This window comes from Malaclemys terrapin, chromosome 4, assembly GCF_027887155.1.
Source record: "Malaclemys terrapin pileata isolate rMalTer1 chromosome 4, rMalTer1.hap1, whole genome shotgun sequence".
Classification (NCBI taxonomy): domain Eukaryota; kingdom Metazoa; phylum Chordata; order Testudines; family Emydidae; genus Malaclemys; species Malaclemys terrapin.
This window is the reverse complement of record NC_071508.1, coordinates 59040681-59058816: the sequence shown is the minus strand read 5'-3', so window position 1 is coordinate 59058816 and position 18136 is coordinate 59040681. Positions and strand designations below refer to the sequence as shown.

Genomic DNA, 18136 nt, shown 5'->3' with positions numbered 1-18136 from the left:
ACTGTAGCACTTTACCGCCTGGTAATGCTATAACACTTATAGCATGCAATGCTTTTGGTTCCGTTTAAAGGGAGTTAGCCATGCTATTTCTATTTAACGTTAATGGGAACTGCTTTTTAACTACACATTTCCAATAAAAAATATACCGTATTAGTATTTTAATAAAATTGTATGCAGTTTATAAAAGAACAAATCTTTAAAACTGAAAACGGATGGAAAAGCCAAAGAGAAAAAAACCCATACATAAGCTTTTACTGTGAGACTCAGGCACCGGTGCACAAGGTCCCTAACATGACAGGAAAACTGGAATATCATCTTTTTTCAGTAAGTTAGTTAAGAAATAAAATAGTTTACCTTGCATTTTTTATTCTGCCTTGTTGGTCCGTATATTCCAACCTGATGAGGAGTAAGTTAAAGTACAAAGTCACAGGTTTATTGCCATTATTTTCTACATAATTTTCTATGTATACACTAAGTAGCTGTTGGTCTTTAGTTACAACAATATTTTGGGGTGTCATACGGAGTTTAGAAAGGATTTTTATTTACTGTAGATTTTCACAGTAAGTTTTATGTTACTTTCTATTCTAGCTTTAACATTAAGCCCTTCCTGATCCTGCAAATTCTCAGACTCACATGGAGCCCAGCCCCTGTGACTTCAGTGATATGCCACACAAATGAAAGAGTTCACCCACAAGGATCTGGTCTCTAATTAAATCTCTTGGAATGCACATTTTAGTAATAATGTAACAGTACCTTCCATGTTGGTCATCTTTATCTGTATCCATACCTTCTCTACAAAAATAAAAACAAAACAGCATGTCAGAAATACAGTGAAATTAGCGAAAGTCAACTTGTTTATGAAGTAAGCATTTATTCATGCTTCTTAAAGGAAAATCCGACATAGTTATTGCAAAAAATCATAATTAAATGTTTCTTTTGTCTTTAAACCCTTTAGTACAAAAAATAATGCATCAGTTTATTCAAAGAGAACATAAAAATGTTTCTGTGAAATAGTATGAGGGGACCACATCAATGGAATAAACCAAGATGTTCAAATAATTGTACCAGGCAGTAAAACAGGCTTCAATTCAGAGAAGACATCAGTGTTATTAAAATGTCCTTTAATCTACTGATATGTCCTTTTAAGTTTTTCTTCTAAGCAGAAATACTTTTAATCCATTAACAGTCAACTTGCACTGGCAAAACAGAAAAAAAAAGATTCACAGTAGCAGATTCATTATGGACTCTACAAATAGTCACTCTAAGTTCCACGTCTTCAAACTTCAAAGTCTTCAGCTAACAGTCAAAAGTTCTTCATGTTCGGTTTAATCTTTACTTCAGGTCACTTCTAAATCGAAGATAACTCAGTTATTTAGATTTCTCATTCTGTTTAAGATTCCTTTTTGACTCTTGGTGTTCACATTCTTGCATGGAGTCTGCAGGTGCAGATCAATGAAAGAGAAAAATTCTCTCTTTATACTCCTTCCCCCACCCCATTTATTTAAAGATTTGTTTTTGATCTCTTATTTCAGAGCACCACAATTCATTTTCTTCATTTTAAATTCTTTATTATATCTGTTCCAATGGGAATCTGGAAGTACCTCTCAAAATAGGGTTCGCTTTGAAATTCATCTGTGAGCTAATATTCATAGAGGACTTCAATGCATTGATGCTAGGGAGCTCCTACCAGTGGATTCTAATCTAGGAGTCTACTTGTAAAGATCTGAGGGTGCAGGTTCTCAGTTTCAGTGGGTCTAGAACCTGAGATGGTGGGGACCCTGCGGTCTGACACTCCCTCATCTCCACAAAGAGAGACAGATGAAACACCACCTCACCAATCCTGGAAGGTCAGACCCCCACAGGAAGTCCTATCAGAATGCCCAATTGGCTCATGCCCTTTACGTAAGCCCAGAAGTGACCAGGGTGGGCTGTTCAAGCAACCAAGCAGAATGTATGCTGCTGCCAGGTCAGCCAGTAAAACAGAGGATTATTAGATGACGGGAACACGGTCTAAATCAGAGCTTGTAGGTGCAGAGAACAGGACCCCTCAGCCGGGTCCATTTTGGGGGGCAGTGAGCCAGACACTCACGTCTGCACTCACTCCACGTCCCCAACCAGCCCCAAACTGACACTCGCCAGCCCCTCCTCTTTGGCCTTTGTCTCTTTCCCGGGCCAGGAAGTCACCTGATCTCTTTGTTTTCCAACCCCTTCAGTTGGCATCTTTGCAGAGGAGGGGCCCAGGCCATTAGTTGCCAGGAGACAGAGTGCAAGCCATTCTCTGTCCAGACAGTATCATAGGGGCCTTCTTGGACTCTGCAACAATTGTACACCCTGATCCCCCCACCTAGATACCTAAGAAATGCATAGGGGAAACTGAGGCACCCCTACAGTATTCAGAGGAAACAATAAGAACATTCCCACTTCGTCACAACCCATGTGCACATTATTGATGCAAGCTTACACCCGCTGGATTTCGGAATTACGAAATACTGGACACAGAACTACGCATCACTAAATCCACTTTCAAAAAGTAGCGACACTATCTGGAGAGGCTTGACATCCAGTACAGGTATTCCCCAACCAGAAAAACATGAGTATCTCCAGAAGGCTTGGGCCCTGAGTCAAAGAGAGTTCCAGTGAGCACTATTCTTCTCCTGATTTAACATCACCATTTCATACCGTCCAGGAACCAGCAATGGGAAAGCAGACACCTTCTTAAGTAAAAGGGAATATTACCAAGGAAATGAGGAGCCCAACTCGGAACCACCCCATCTCCTGAAGCCCTGTAATTTTGTTAACACCGCAACCCACCTAAACCTGATAATCCTCCTTCAGACAGTTTCTCAAGACGACCCTTCTGTAAGACTCCACCTAGGAAGGGAATGACCAAAGTGCAACAATCCACTCTGAGGGCCACACCGTAGTTCCTATAATTGTAGGCTGACTAACTAAAATGGCCCATTTCATTTCCTGTGATTGTCAGCCTTTTGCCAAAACAGTAGCCCAGCTGCTGGTGACACATGTCATTTGCTCCCAGACCAAATCATCCCTGACCGAGAGCCAAAATGTGTGTCTCACTTCTCACAGGAGACAATCCACCTAATAGATGTTCATGCATCCACCCCCACTGCATATGACTCCCAGACCCATGGGCAGTTGGAGAGGGTCAAGTCAAGTATTGGAACAATACTTGTGTGCTTTATTAACTTCCATTGGTACAACTGGGTTTCCCCGTTATTATACATCAAATTCTCCTACAATGGTGCCGATCGTGTCTCCACTAGACAGAGCCCCTTCTTTTCAAATTATGGATATCATCCCCATATCCACCGTGTTACCCACAGACTTCCCAAAGCTGGTGGCCGTCGACTGGGTACAGTGAATTCACCATATCCAAGATGAACTCCGCAGGCACCTGGCTGTGGCTAAAAAAGCCTACAAGCGGTTTGTGGGCTGGTAACACCAAGAATGTTTGGCGTTTGTTGTGAGCCAGAAGGTCTGGCTCATCGCAAATCACGGCAGGATGATCAGGCCTTCTCAAAAATTAGACAATTAGTTCCTCAGTCTTTTCCGAACCTGCAAATAGGGGGCAGCAGAGTCGCATATAAGCTGCAACTTCCCCAGTCTCTCTGCATCCACCAAGTGTCCCAGGCATCAATTCTCAAGCCCTGCATAGAGAATCCCTTCCTGGATCAGTCTCAACAACCCCATCAGTCAAGATTCAGAGGCATGAAGAATAAAAATCCTTGCCTCCTGTCTGTAGTGAAGTTGCCTCCAATACTTCAGAGCCTGGAAAGGTTACCATCCTAAGGGATGATCCTGGGAGCCCGTGGCCCACGTCCATGCCCCTGAGCTAGTGGAAAATTTTTATTGGGATCGTCCCAACAAGCCAGGCCCAGTGGCGCCCTGGAGAGGAGTATGCCTAAGTGTAAAAATCCAGGGGTTCGGGTCCTCAGTTTCAGTGGGTCTACAATCTGGGTCTCTAACACTCCCCCGTTGCCAGCAAGGGAGATAGTTGAAGCACTACCTCATCAATCAATGCTCATCTAATAAGAATATTTATAGCATGAGGAGTAGCGTACTCCAAACTGTACATTAGAAGACATTCCAGTACCATCAAAAAAGAGCAGAATTTGAGTAGTTTGTTGAGGTCATCAGAGTCTCAATCAGAAATAAAAACTTTGTTACAGATATTCTGTGAGGGAGGGGATGAGAGAGAGATTATTGTTTATACTTACTCAAAAGAAAATCCATCAAGTCTGGAAAGATAAAGAAAAAATTATTACTCAAAGTACAAAGAGCATTAGTGCTTACTAGACTACATTCTGCCAATTGCTATGGTTTGTCTTAATTTCCAGTTTTTCCACATTCATAAACACTGACATGCAATTCCGTAGTCTGGAAAAGCAAATAATTTTCATAATCTAAAGTGACAAAATTGTTTATAACCTACTTCCAAAGGGAGCAACTCCCTCCTGGTTATGGTGTGTCTTATGGTCAGGAGAAGAGAACTGTGAAAGATTATTAAACTTAGGCTTTAAGGAACCAGTGTGTTTTAACACTTATTTAACTCTTAAGTACAAATACTACCCTTGAGATTAAATACTACCCAAAGACTTTTCTTTCTGGAGGAAAGAAGGAATTCAGCAGTGCTACCCATTCAGAAAGATAAATATGGAAAAATGCTTTCTTGAGGTAGCAGAAGTTGATAAAATAAAGAATGCTCCAGCTAAATCTGCTAAAATTAATTTAAATTAGAACAGTGATCTTATTCCAAAAAGACTGGCCAAATGACTCTTGCAGGTGAAAATGTATACAGTACATATGTCCAGAGTCTCCAAAGACTACTAGAATTTTGAATTTGGATTTCCCTAAAGTAGAAACTGTCCTCGCGGATCCTTCTCAAAGAAACTTAATTTACTTCATAACTGACATGCTCAATATGGATTAAAAAATTGTCAAGAGTAAATGGAACATTCCAAAATCAGACTCAGGACCTAGGATGACAGAATTTGTACAGACTTCCGTGAAAATGGGCTATACTCCAAATGGAAATAATTGTGTTAAATAATTGATAAGAGCTTGCTGTAAATTATTCTGATTTTTACTCTTTTACACGGTGATTTAAAGCCTTTGGGTTGGTCTTGAGGTGCTTACTGCAGAATATGGATTATCTATTCTGAAATTCATCAGAAATTACTAAAATCTTCACTTTCCTAAAAATTTCCTACTTTCCATTTCCTCCTACTATTTAGGTATACTACATCCTTATGGTCTAAATTATTTCTATTCATTAAGTTTCCCAGCTTCATATATCTATTGTAAGTATCCCTACAATATTGACAAAGTTTGTAAAAAAAAAAAAAAAAAAAAAAAAAAAAAAGGAACATAATAGAATCTTTCATTAAAAACAAAGAGTTGTGTCCTGATCAAATTCCTACTGGATCAACTGCTTGGCTTAGCCTTGTTTTACCTGGGCATTAGAGCAAATCACAGAACACTGGTTAGGGCAAAGAACCAGGCAACAGGACATCTGAGGTCTACTCTCAGCTCTAACACTGATTTACTGCATGACCTTACTTAAGATTTGTAACATTACGAAGTTGAAATACTATTTCTCATGTTTTTCTGCCTGTAAAGCCAGATGTATTTAGTACCATGAATCCAACTGTAGAGGCCCCAGATGGAGAGAAAAAACAGTTTAGAAACTGCTAAAAGTTATCTTAAAAAAAAGTCTAAACGTAATGTTGCTGTTTGCTATACCTTGCTTTAAACCAGGCTAGAAAGAAAAAGAGTGAGTATTTCTAAAGGCAAAACTTAAAAGAAAGCAAATGTGTCGAGATTTCTATGTATAACATATACATATACCCTCCAGGCATAAACATCCCAAACATGCAGTGGTGATGGTCATGTCAAAGTATGGAGTCATTTGATAACCAATCAAGCACTTTGCCCAATCCTTCTGCACCAGCATGACTTCTAACATTCCAAATCTCTGAGCAGTTTTCAAATGGTTTATGAAAAAAATAAAACAAACTACTAGAAACTATGCCAAAACACATTACTTCTTCATAGCAAAACTGCAATAGGGTAGAAAAGATAAGTATTCCTCTCAACTGAGTTAAAATTAATAGAAATCATACTTACTGATAATCAGTAGAACTTCCTTTCCTTTTCCTATTGCAATCCATTCCTGAAGTGCTAAGGGAACTAGAGATTAGGTCGGTGGGTCCTGGTGACATAAAATCACTAATTGTAGAGGAAATGTCCATCCTTTGGTCAGCCATTGGATCGTCTGGAATTACCAAAAAAAGAAGCACGTGGGTCCATTACTTTTACATTATATTTAAAGAGAAAAAAATTACAAATTTCATTTTAAACAAAGCAACCCCCCAAAAAAACAAAACTAAGAGAATTTGCTAGAGATGAATTTACATAATTTCTGTTCATTATAAAACCAGCACAGTTATGAAATTTTGAAGAGTAATTAAATTTCTTTTAGTAAACAGTGTCCAACAACACATATGATAAATATTTAATAGTATATAACTAAGACAGTTTTCTCTAAAAGTCATATGATTTAAAGTCAAGCAATGTTTCATACAGCTGCCAGGATGTGCTGCAGACTAAGTAATATAACATGATCAATTTCTTAAAATGCTTTCATACACTACATTGTTAACTGCAATCTGTTAAGTACAACACATAAGTAATAAGTGTGGAATACCTAGAAGTGGGGACAGGCTTAAAAAGCAGATCAAAGCATCATAACAGCTTTATGAGGAAAAAGAAACAAGGCAGAAGATGTGGTGGAGGATGGGTGAATTGGATAAAAGGTACTAGAGAGGGGACTAAGGAAAACATAAAGGTGTAAGGTAGTAAAAAAAAATGGAGTGGAAAGAGAACCAACAAAACAAACAAACAAAAAAAACTCTGAGAAGACTGAACAGAGGTACAAAAGAAATCAATTAGCCTTAATAATGTTTTAGAGTACTATAGACCAAATAACCCACTTAATTATATTTTGCAAGGAACACTGCCAGAATACTGTACGTAATAAAATATTAGATACCCAAAGTAACTACACATCAGCAGCAACTAAACAACAATGGACAGTTCTTACCTTAAAACTTACTTTCTGGAAGCCTAGCTCCACCCTAGAAGAAAAGGTCTGCACTCAATCTGCTAGCTGATTCTGCCTCAGCAATCACCTTAAAACTTCTGTCATGCTCTGGCAATTTGTTAGTCAAGCTCTTTCAAAAACCTGAATGGGAAGAAAACAAAAGAGCCACGTCACTTTTAAAATATGTCTGGTTTGGGATAGCTACTGGTTAAGAGAGCTATGCTCCATGCTTGCTCTAGGCTGGATGGGGACAAGTCCTGCACCATTCTGATGGCATGACTAACAGGAAACTCTTTGGACCCTGTACCAGGTGCAATTACCAATGCAAAGTGAGTGTAACACACTACCAAATCAGAATGGTAGCACTTTGCACTAACTGTTCACTCATGTAAATACTACACAAGGTGCAATCATGAATTAAGCCCTCTAATTTCTGGCTGCCCCTCCTTCCACCCTCACCACATACAGAAAGGCTGATTTGGCCCCTTCATCTCAAATAAATAATGCAGGGATATATTTTGATCTTCATATGCTAAAATCTTGCCATAATATTCTTAATTACATGACGTGTTTTAAAAAAGGCAAAGACTATAATAAAGTGGCATGATGAACAGAAATTACAACCATACTGAAAAGAAATACTGAGTACTGGTTAGGGAGTGGTCTACAAAATAAGGCTCTGATCCAGCAATAAGGCCCCTATGACTGCAGCATCTCAGATTAAATTTCATCTTCACCCTCAGATAAAACAGTAAGATTCTCAAACTTTATAAACGAAGTTGTGTCAGTTATCAAACATCGTAAACTTTTCAAAACTACTTACACCAAAACAACACTAACTTCGCCCTCAAAATTAAGATTAGGCAAATAGCATACACCACGTTCACATAGTTTCTCCTCACTTCTAGACAAAAAGCATCCACTGACAACTCAAACTGTTCCAGAGTTTCATACTACGGACAGTCAAATCTTAATAGCATATTTTCATGCCAGGCAAACAGACCTTTTATAATCCAGTAACAATGCCAAATGCTATAGAACAAAGGAGAAAAAATTACAGAAACTGAACTGGCAGTAATGGCAGATTGATAGAAGAAAATAAAAGAAGTAGGAAACAGCCAATTATGAGATGCACCATACATCCATCATGAAGGACTGAGAATGCTTTTAGCAGAATAAAGTTATGAGAAAAATGATGATAAAACATTCAGCCAGGGACGAGGATGTTTTCCCTATAGCACAATCTTTTACCATCATTATACAAAACTATTGCTTTAAAGCAGTCCTGATAGTTTATTAACTTGTCTCAAGCAAAAGACTGAAAGAAGCAAACTTCTTCATAAATGGCTTCTTTAATTATTCTGGCATGATTAAAACTTAGAAGGCTTGTTTATACATAAATGAAGGTTTGTATAGTTCTGCAGGAAGTACAAGTCTGAACAACAACATGAAACCTTGCATTGACTGACTCTGGTGGGCCTCAGCATCATGTTCTGCAGCTTTATCTCAAAATTAGAAATATTAATATCAGGAGTTTTAATAATCATATAGCTCTGGTTGGCCCTGTTAGTCAAAGTGAGATTCTTCACCTACAGAGTGCATCACAAAAAAAAATGACTGTTTAGTACTGAAGTAATCTGCAAACATAGGTTCGGTTATACTGTAACACAGTAGTCCCCAAACTGTGGGGTGCACTCCCTAGGGGGGCCCCAGAGGAACACTCAAGGGGGCATGCAGTAGGGCCCAGGCCAGCCCCCAAGGGGGTCAGGAAGGGAGTGCCACCCAACCCTGCTCTACCCCCAGCCCAGCTCCGTCCCTAGCTGCAGCTCCACTCAGCCCACAAACCAGTGGGTGATGTATATGTATGAGCCCTAGAAGGGAAAGTTGATTGCAGGCCAATGGGAGTGCGGAGCTGGTGCTTGGGGTGGGGGCAATGTGTGGAGCCCCGTGGCCCTCCCCCCGCCTAAGAGCTGGACCTGCTACTGGCTGCTTCCGGAGTGCAGTGCGGTGTTGCAACAGGTAGGGACTAGCCTGCCTTAGCCGGGCAGCACCGCTGATGGGACTTTTAATGGCCCAGTCGGCGGTGCTGACCAAAGCCGCCGTGACCCAATCCCATCCATTTCACGACCAAGTTCTGGGTTGCGACCCACAGTTTGAAAACCACTGGATTAGGCTCTTCACCTCTGCCTCTTCATCACTCTCCCCTCCCCCATGTTTTACTTTGCCTCTCTTCTCTAGGTAACAGCTAACTAGAAGTAGCATCTCATCCAGGTGGTCACTATGCAACTTGAGTACTGTGCATCTATGACACAATCCTCCAACCTGAGAAACTCTAAGCATCAGATATGGCACCTAAAATAAACCAATTTAAAAGACCTGCAGTACTTAGGAACAAAAGATTGTTTTAGGAACAGCATGTTTTTATTTTGCTTGAGTAAGTTTTCACACAAAAAGCTACATTCTGAAGTTCAATCAAAATACTTCTATTTATTATCATTGAGATATATAATCAGTCTAGCAATTAAATGTTCGTTTAATTCTGCTGCTACTGAAATATCTGTAAATATATAAAAAATAAAAGCATCTACCTGAAGGATTAAAAATGTTCCTAAAAGCAAACTATTTTAAAAGATCTGGGTAATTAAATGAAAAACAGAACAAAACAAAAAAACCCACAAAAAAACTTACTGTATGGATTTATAACAATCCCTCCCACAATGCTCACATCAGTCCTGAAAACCAGTCTTACATTTCAGTCTAATGTAAATTTAAACAGACATGTTATAAATCCCTTGAAATGAGGTTTAAAATGGAAACACTGTCAACCCCACAATCAGTGCATCACCAGCATCTCCCGTAATAAATTCTCAACTGCCTTGTAGTAGTGCAATGCTTTTTTAAAAAATTGGTAAAAAAAAGGTAGATTTAGTAACTTTTCAGCCTCCAGTTGCTAATTGCTCAACTGCACAAAAAATTCTATAAATAATGCAACACTACTGTAACACACTATAAACACCCACAAACATAAACACAGCCAAATGCTTCCAATTATGACCCTGAGCTTGTTGCCAAGACACTTCAAGGACCTACTTGAAAGAATGCCATATAGGCCACTTCCTGATTAAACTTCCTTGTAGAAAAGAACCAAAGCATGCTATCACTGCCCCACATTATGCATCTTTTCTCTGCAGTCTCTCTCTTTATATCTGAACACCATTATTTTTCTTGTATTTTATCTTCATTCCTATTAGCTGCACTGAAATTCAAGAGAGGCAAATCAGACACTAAAAAACAAATCCTAACTGTTCATCTGTGTTTTGTTTTGTTTTCCTTTTAAGTGCCAGTTGTCACGTGATTGGCTTAATCGTGCAGCAAAGCTGATCACGAGTACGCAAACACCTCATTGAGCAAATCAAGGTCAGAGCAAAAGTAGGTCAACTAACTCTGCCTAGGCACCCATCTGGGAGTCAAGGCTTCTTTACGTAAGCACTGCCAGCTTCAGCAATGCCTAGGGCAAGATTCAACTACTGCCATCATACAACAATTATTTATTTAAAAAGAAACTTCACTCAGCCTTGTTGTGAATCACAAGCATGTAATAACATAAAAACAGTCTTTCACAGTTACAGAATAAATTTGTGGTATGGTTTCCATGAGAAATATAACTGAAGGGATACCAATCTTGTTTATAGAAAGTGCCTGGACCAAAAATAGTCAGATAACTGCATCTACCAGGGAAATTCTTCATTTCCCTTTCACAGTAATACTTCATGTCTCAGAAGTTAAAAATTGCAAGCATGGACTAGCTAAACATATAAGAATATTTTAAAAATTGGCTTAAAGTAGACCACCTGGGTTTGATCTTGGATATTTTTTGTTTTCAATTTCAAAAAATCAATTTTACTTTAAAAGAAAGCTGAAGACATTTCGCTCACCATGACATCCTGAAATTTCGCACAGCAATAATGTCTAACTGTAAGCTGTATGACAGAATGTTAATAGTTACATTTTGTATTTAACTAGGGGCACAGGTGTTAATTGGGACTAGTTTTAACAGGAATTGTAAAACCTATGCTGGCACTCTGGATTTAATATTCACTTCCTTCAGTCCTTCTAAAGACTCTTTTTTTCTTCATGTGTGGGAGGGGAAATAGTACTTGGCTCTCAACATTAAATAAATAAAGAGGTAATATATACTAAGGGCCAGACTCAGGTATTCCTACTCATGTTGAATAGCACCTTACTCTCCGAGTATCAATTGATACTGCATTCTATGTACCAACCACAGGAGAGGGGGATGGCACAGGATCTGCTCCAGCAGCTCTGAGCTACCTAAAGGATCCCTTGTGGCTAACAGAGTGATACAAAGCTGTCCTAATGTGTGGGCACATCTGATTCACAGCATTTCTACTATTATAAGTAAAGGTCTGATCCAAAGCCATCTGAAGTCAACTTTTTCATTTACTTCAACCGGTTTTGGATAAACAATAAACAGATTTTTGGATCAAATCTCTTATCAAGTGAGAATGCCTTGGCTCTGATAAATCTCCTGATTTGCACATACTGAGCCATGTCGCTCCGGATCTACTGCCAAAAGTAGAAAATCTGCTGTCTTTTGGCCATATTATACCATTTACTCTAGTGGATTTGAATAACATTCACGCTTTAAAAAGGGGGAACACTTTATGTAAGTCAACATTTAGATACAACACATCCACTTATTTTATTTTCCAGCCCTGCTCCTTCACCAAGGATAGTTTTGAACACTGAGCATTATGCTCTATGAAAATGAAATTCCCTCATTATATGTTATCAGTCACCACAGATCCATATCCCAGGAGGAAAACCTAGCTTTCCTTACTAGCCTGTGTGTGGAGGATGGAAGAGATATTTACAAATTTCATTTATATCTTGACAAAGTAGATAGGTTTCTTATCTACCAAATCCATAGAGTCATCTAATGACAATAGATGCCTCATCAGTTGAAGGAAATTAAATTGATGCATACATTTATCTAGCATCTATAATGACTCCAAATCTTTTTGAAAGTTGGAAACTTTAAGCCACAGCTAATTATCATGGATCTTCATTTGACACAGGAGTTTTGGTTTTCCTTTCACCGGGAGGAATAAATGATAGAGCCAAACATACCGAATGCTAGACACTGTTGTGTATGGAAATTTGATAAGTAAGAAAATTGTGATTTTTGCAGTTCATGCCATATTAGGCTTATTCAGGAGAACTGTACGACTGTCTTACTGTAGTACTTTTGTCCAGTATTACAATATTTATTAGAGGTACATATCCTCTGCTCCTCTTTGACATATGCCTTGGTTTACAGTATGTATCCATTTAGTACTACTAATTTGGTGGGTGTGGTTTTTTTTTTAAATATTGTTCTATGAAGAGGTTGTATCTATGTGCTTTTAAAAAAAAATTATTTGCCTACTTAGCTGCGTAAGGTATTCAACATTACATTTGTTTTTTCATCCTCTTTATAAAATGCAGGACTAATTTTTAAAGAACCTGTTCCTGCTTATACATTATTCCTGGCAAAGGATCTTTGCAGAGATTCTTAAATTTCCCATCAGTCCTTTTTAGCTATGTTGAGTATAATTCTTCAAAATTCTGAACTTCTGTATTTCTTATTAGCCTGCATTATATATAAAACTGTACAGAAATAAAAATAATTGATCAAAATTTTCCATTAAAGAGACTGATATGATTATAACAGTTTGGGATATTTGGAATCAAAATGGCTATTTAAAACATATCCACAACTCTACCACAAATAAAAGCTTATTGTCAGAAGTGATGTGTGTGCACTCCTGCTCCTATGCCTAAAGGTGAACAAATAGAGTATTCTATTGCACCTGGGGAAGAAGAAGACGGGACATATAATGAGGCCCTACATCCTAGATTTCTACCCTTTTATTCCTCAAACACCACCTCATTTCAATTAAAGACATATCTGGAGGAGTTGAAAATTTGACATTTATATTTATGGTTGTGGATTCCTTTTCTGATTTGGATGATAATTCCTGGAGGCAGGTTGCAAAGCTTTCACAAAGTCTAAAAGAGCTTCCTACTTCTTCATATGAGTCAAAAGCCCTCGGTAAGTATTCTGCTCTTACACCCTCACCACCAACTGATCTCTGGTCAAAAAACCCTCTACAATATCATCCTAGTTTGTTTTAAATAAAAAAAAACACAGACAGACAGATTTTATGATCCATCAATTCTCGAGGATACGTTATCTTAAAATGAGGTAAACTTGGAGATCAAATATTTTATTATATTCAACACTGCTAGTAATCAAAAACTTGAAGGGCCATTTTTGGTATCAAAATGTACACTAAATGGATTTAAATACAAAGTTCATTCAGTTATAGATGTGATTGTTAACAACAGGCTTATCATATTCTCCTTTTCTCAGACAGTAGGCTAAAAAGCATACTCTTAATTATACTCAAAAGACTATAGGAAATTAGGAAAAAACTCTCAATATTTAATTGTTGGAAGAAACTGCAAACAACTGCTAATTCCAAAAGTCAGGATATTTAAGAAAAAAGCCTAATCTTTTATTATGTTTCTGTTTGTTGTCCTCAGCATTCTTCAGCATCCAGATGTACTGGGAAATGTCCTTTTGTTAAAGATTTAATTTGAAAATACAGTGGGGCATTGGGCTTATTTGGTCAAATGACGAACATACGTAGCATCAGTTTTTGCTCAAAAACTAAGAACGTTACACAATGATATTGTGTTCTCCTTATTTACCAGGCAAGTAGCCCTTCATGATTTGCCAGTTTCCATATATACTGGCTATAAAAGTGCTGTAGGTAAATCACTTGAAGTCAACACCATATTAATGGTGGCACTGACAGAAAAATCTCCTTCTTAACCTTTCCCCCCTAGTGTTTTAAGCAAGGCTCTTTACAAATTTCTACTGTATTTCACACACTTGGTACACTACCTGGATTTCTCTGTTTCAGCAGAGGTTGCTACATAGTGCTCTTTATTAAACCCCTTCCTACTGTTTTGCATCACTACCCATTCCCTCTGGAATCTTCCTTGGATCCTTCTATTAATATTAACAGGCTTTCCTTTGAGACATTCCAAATGTACTACACCTCTTCCCTGATATAACGCTGTCCTCTGGAGTCAAAAAAATCTTACCGCGTTATAGGTGAAACCGTGTTATATCGAACTTGCTTTGATCCACCGGAGTGCGCAGCCCCGCTCCCCCGGAGCACTGCTTTACCGCAGTATATCTGAATTCATGTTATATCGGGCCACATTATATCGGGGTAGAGGTGAACTTTATCTAGTGATTCAGGGTTGGCTGCCTTCTTTCCAACATTTTAAAATGGTCATGTTAGATTGGGGCAATTGAATCAAGGGTTCCTCACCCACTCTTTAGGCATTGGTTCTACAGCAGTGGCATCTTTTGTCCTCCTGGGGAATGCCTATAGCTAACAGCAGCTCATACTTAGAGCACTTCTGATGAGCCATGCTCCACTTATCAGCACATGCATACTCCAAGGCTGATGTCTTCAAATCATCAGCCACATGACATTTATCTATTAAAGATAAATTTGGGTGCAAATTTTAAGTTATAGACAGACTGGTTATGGGGGGAGGATTCCAAAGCTAAATTGTTTTAAAATTGCAAATGTAAGATGTTTCTTTAAGTCATCATTGGAATTGAAAACAATATTTTAAAATTGCTAGGACCTCATTCATACATATCAAATTGAGATGGCTATTAATACAGAGAGCATAAAGATACATGCACTATGAACATTTAGTGGATTTACTTAATAGATCTCTATATCACGCAAACATCCTTGATTATTATAAAAAAAACTTTCACACAGACAAAAAACAGAACAAAACCATAGAAGGAAAAGGAAAGGTTCTTGTACAGATAAATGCTAAGTTGGTTGGAATAATATCTAAATCATCACATATCTACTACTGCATAGGTGGTTTTACATTTTGAGAAAAAATAAAAGCAATGGAGAGTGTGAAAGCAAAAAAAGAACTGACAGGAAGGGAATTGCAATGCATAACAGTTTGTTAGCAAGAGTCAGGCTAACTGTAACCCTAATAACGCGAAATTTGCAGAAGCAAGGAATGTGTGAGGCGAGTGGAAAAAAACTGTAAAAAGTTGTTGCGACCTTGTGTAAATAATATGGAATGCAGACTAAGTCTACATTAGTGAGCAAAATAAGATATCAGAATAACCTATGTATAAACAAAATGCAGCTGTTGCTCATTATTGTCTGTAACAAAAGGTATAAATGCTTGCTGTAATTGTTTACCTGTTAAGAGATCTGTTTACCTCTCTCCCTCTATGCAATTGATAGAGAAAAAATAAAGTATCTGACTTGCTGTACCCAAACAAAAAGTGAGAACTCTGTTATTCTCCGACAATTTGGGGGCTTGTCCGGGATGGCAATGCCCGCAGAGGCACCGGCAGCTGCTACGGATCGTTCCCCTTTGAACCGCATGGCGCCACAATAGAGGTAAGAGACCTTTTGAAATCTCTATTGGGGTGTCGGAGGAGGACTGTCCGTGGGGCCGTCTGTCCCTGTTGGGCTCACGCCATCCGAACTTATTGACTGTGCAGCAAGATCAGATGCAGAGCGGTTCTGGGGAATTGTTTTGCCGCACCCAATAAGGTAGTTGTATGCGGTTCTGGGGAACTGTTAGTTTGGCCGCCCCCATATGCATAAGAGAGATGCATTAGGTATGCACCGGTGCTGAGGGGTTTTTACCGCCTCATGAGGGGTTGTTACCGCCTCATAGTGTATTGAGTCCAGACATAAGGTATAGATGCATCGTGGTATTTGGAGATAGAGCCCTTGGTGTGTGTGTGTGTGTACACACACCACTGTGAATTGAGAGTTTCCGGAAGACGCCCAGAGTACTCTGCAAAGTCTTTTGGCTCGTGACCTGAACTACTCTAACGCAAGCCCGGTAACTAGAGGATCTTTTAGGAGATCCGACCCACGGTGGGCTAACTCGTCCTGGCATCATCCGGCGAGGAAGCTACCTGGATCTAGGAGTGTGTGAACCCATCTTCCCTCCCCCTTTTCCTCTCTGTGTGAGCCACTGACAGTCTGATCATCTCACTGGATGCAACGAGAGTAAGCATCGCCATCTCTCAGAGATTAGCCGACGCTCTTTGCTGAAGGGAGGTGTAGGAGGGTCGTGGCCATCCTCGTTAGCCTCTCCTGTGTGAGTACCCCGTAGGGAAAGATCCTTAGTTTATGTGCCGCTAGAGCGGACAGGGCATCCTCCCTGTGTGTGTGATTGGAAAATGGGTGGGAGACAGTCTAAGCATTCCCTCTCATCCCCTCAGGGTACCCCATCTGATTTCATGTATGTACATTATGGTCCTAAAACCTGCAGGTATTTAGAGAATTGGAATCATTACACGCATGCAAATCCAGCTAAACAATGCCCACTAAAAGGTACCTTCAATCTAGATAAGATCATACATCTCAGAGGAGCTTTTAATCACCAAAAAGCCTCTGACACACAATGGGAGCAATTTGTCTATTGAGGAAAGAAACTGATTAATTTAAAATTCAGCTTGGTCCAGAAATAAAAAAAAGTTAATCTGCGTTCAAGGTTAAGAATCAATGCAGACCAGGCTAAGTACAAAGAAAAACTGCTTTTGGCCCCAGCTGGCTTTGAAAAAAATACAGACAGTCAAACCAAAGGCAATACAAGTTACAGTGCTGAGATTACATTTGCAAAGCTTAACTGTCCAGTGAGATCCAACAGTCCGCCTTTGTGACCCTGGAGCCGGCGTGGTTTGGTGAATCTGAAGAAGCCACAGGCAGCCGGCCTGGATTGGAATCACTGAAAAGACACCACAGGAGACCCCAGGGCGTAAAAGAACTGCCCTCCCAAGAGAGGAAGCAAGTTGGAGATTGCACAGCACCTTCTCTGAACGTTATACAAAGACATGGCCAGTCTGGACATACGTGTGTGAGTATGAAAGTGTGCCTACTCTCAGCCGCAGTTAAGTCTGAGAACCGGAGAGGGATTTAGCATTCCTCTCTCCACCCCGGTTGACCAGGAAGGGTGTCAGGTGGATCTACCCCAGTTGTAGCAGGACTGGGCAATAGAAAAGTTGGAGAAAAGGGAAGAGTTGTGTACTTGATAACTAGAATTGAGCAATTAAGAGCATAAATCATGAACCAGGTAGCAACTCAAACCTACGCCCAGGGCAAGTTGCAAGCCTTGAGACAGGACTTCCAGGCAGAAAAGGAAGCACTGGCTAAGCAAGTACTGGTCCTTCAGGGACTTGTCAGAATTTAACCATTTGTGTTTGCATATGCTGTAACAGCAGTGTGTTTGCCACAAAAAAAATTGAATAGCTAAACGCCAATGAGCCATGTGTTTTGCCCAGGTGGCAAGCCTCATAAGGGAGGACTCGGGTAGCCTTGTGAGTAAGAATGTTTAAAGGGAAGAGACCAGGAAGAGTGGGAGCTAGTTAAGAAGCCCACCCTCCTAGCTAAATTGGTAGTGAAAAAGCCGGTGCCCATGGAAGGGACGGTTCAGGGACAAAAGCAGGATCGGGCCCAAGCAGGCAGGCAACAGATAGAGATATTAAAAAACAGGTTGAAAACTTTAAGGGCATAATGGAAGGAAAGGAGTAAGTAATTATAAGCATGGGGGATTTCAAATCCCCATAATAATAATTAAAATGGTAAAATGTGTGTAAGACAGAGTCTTTGTACCAAGGTACAAGGCTCTCCTTTCTTCTGCAGAATAAAGCAACTCTTCCTTATCCCTGTCTGGCTGTTATTGGCTCTCAGCTAGGTGGACCCAATATTTTGGTGACAGTTTCTGGCGACTCCGCCGGGACTCTCCTAGCTCGGACATTGGACTCCGAACGGCTGCAGCGAACTGGGAACAGCGCCAACAGGGTGTTTTGCCCCTTTTCTCTGCTTCACCGCAGCCCCTGAGGTTTGTGATCTAATAAGACGAGTCCTA

The 18136-nt window shown here is 39.6% G+C and overlaps 1 protein-coding gene across 5 annotated transcripts in view; it reads right to left on the bottom strand.

Annotated features, from left to right (window-relative positions):
- BMAL1 (basic helix-loop-helix ARNT like 1) overlaps window positions 1-18136 on the bottom strand; it is a 99131-nt gene that overhangs the window by 43866 nt on the left and 37129 nt on the right. For 3 of the 5 annotated variants that reach the window (XM_054027679.1, XM_054027681.1, XM_054027680.1), the window contains exons 2-6: window positions 7124-7264; window positions 6148-6295; window positions 4239-4259; window positions 754-792; window positions 355-396 (exon numbers count right to left, since the gene is read on the bottom strand). In XM_054027679.1, coding sequence (XP_053883654.1) covers window positions 355-396; window positions 754-792; window positions 4239-4259; window positions 6148-6287 — 242 coding nt within the window. In that variant the 5' untranslated portion in view covers window positions 6288-6295; window positions 7124-7264. The remainder of the gene's footprint in view (window positions 1-354; window positions 397-753; window positions 793-4238; window positions 4260-6147; window positions 6296-7123; window positions 7265-18136) is intronic. The other 2 variants (XM_054027682.1, XM_054027683.1) reach the window with 2 other exon arrangements.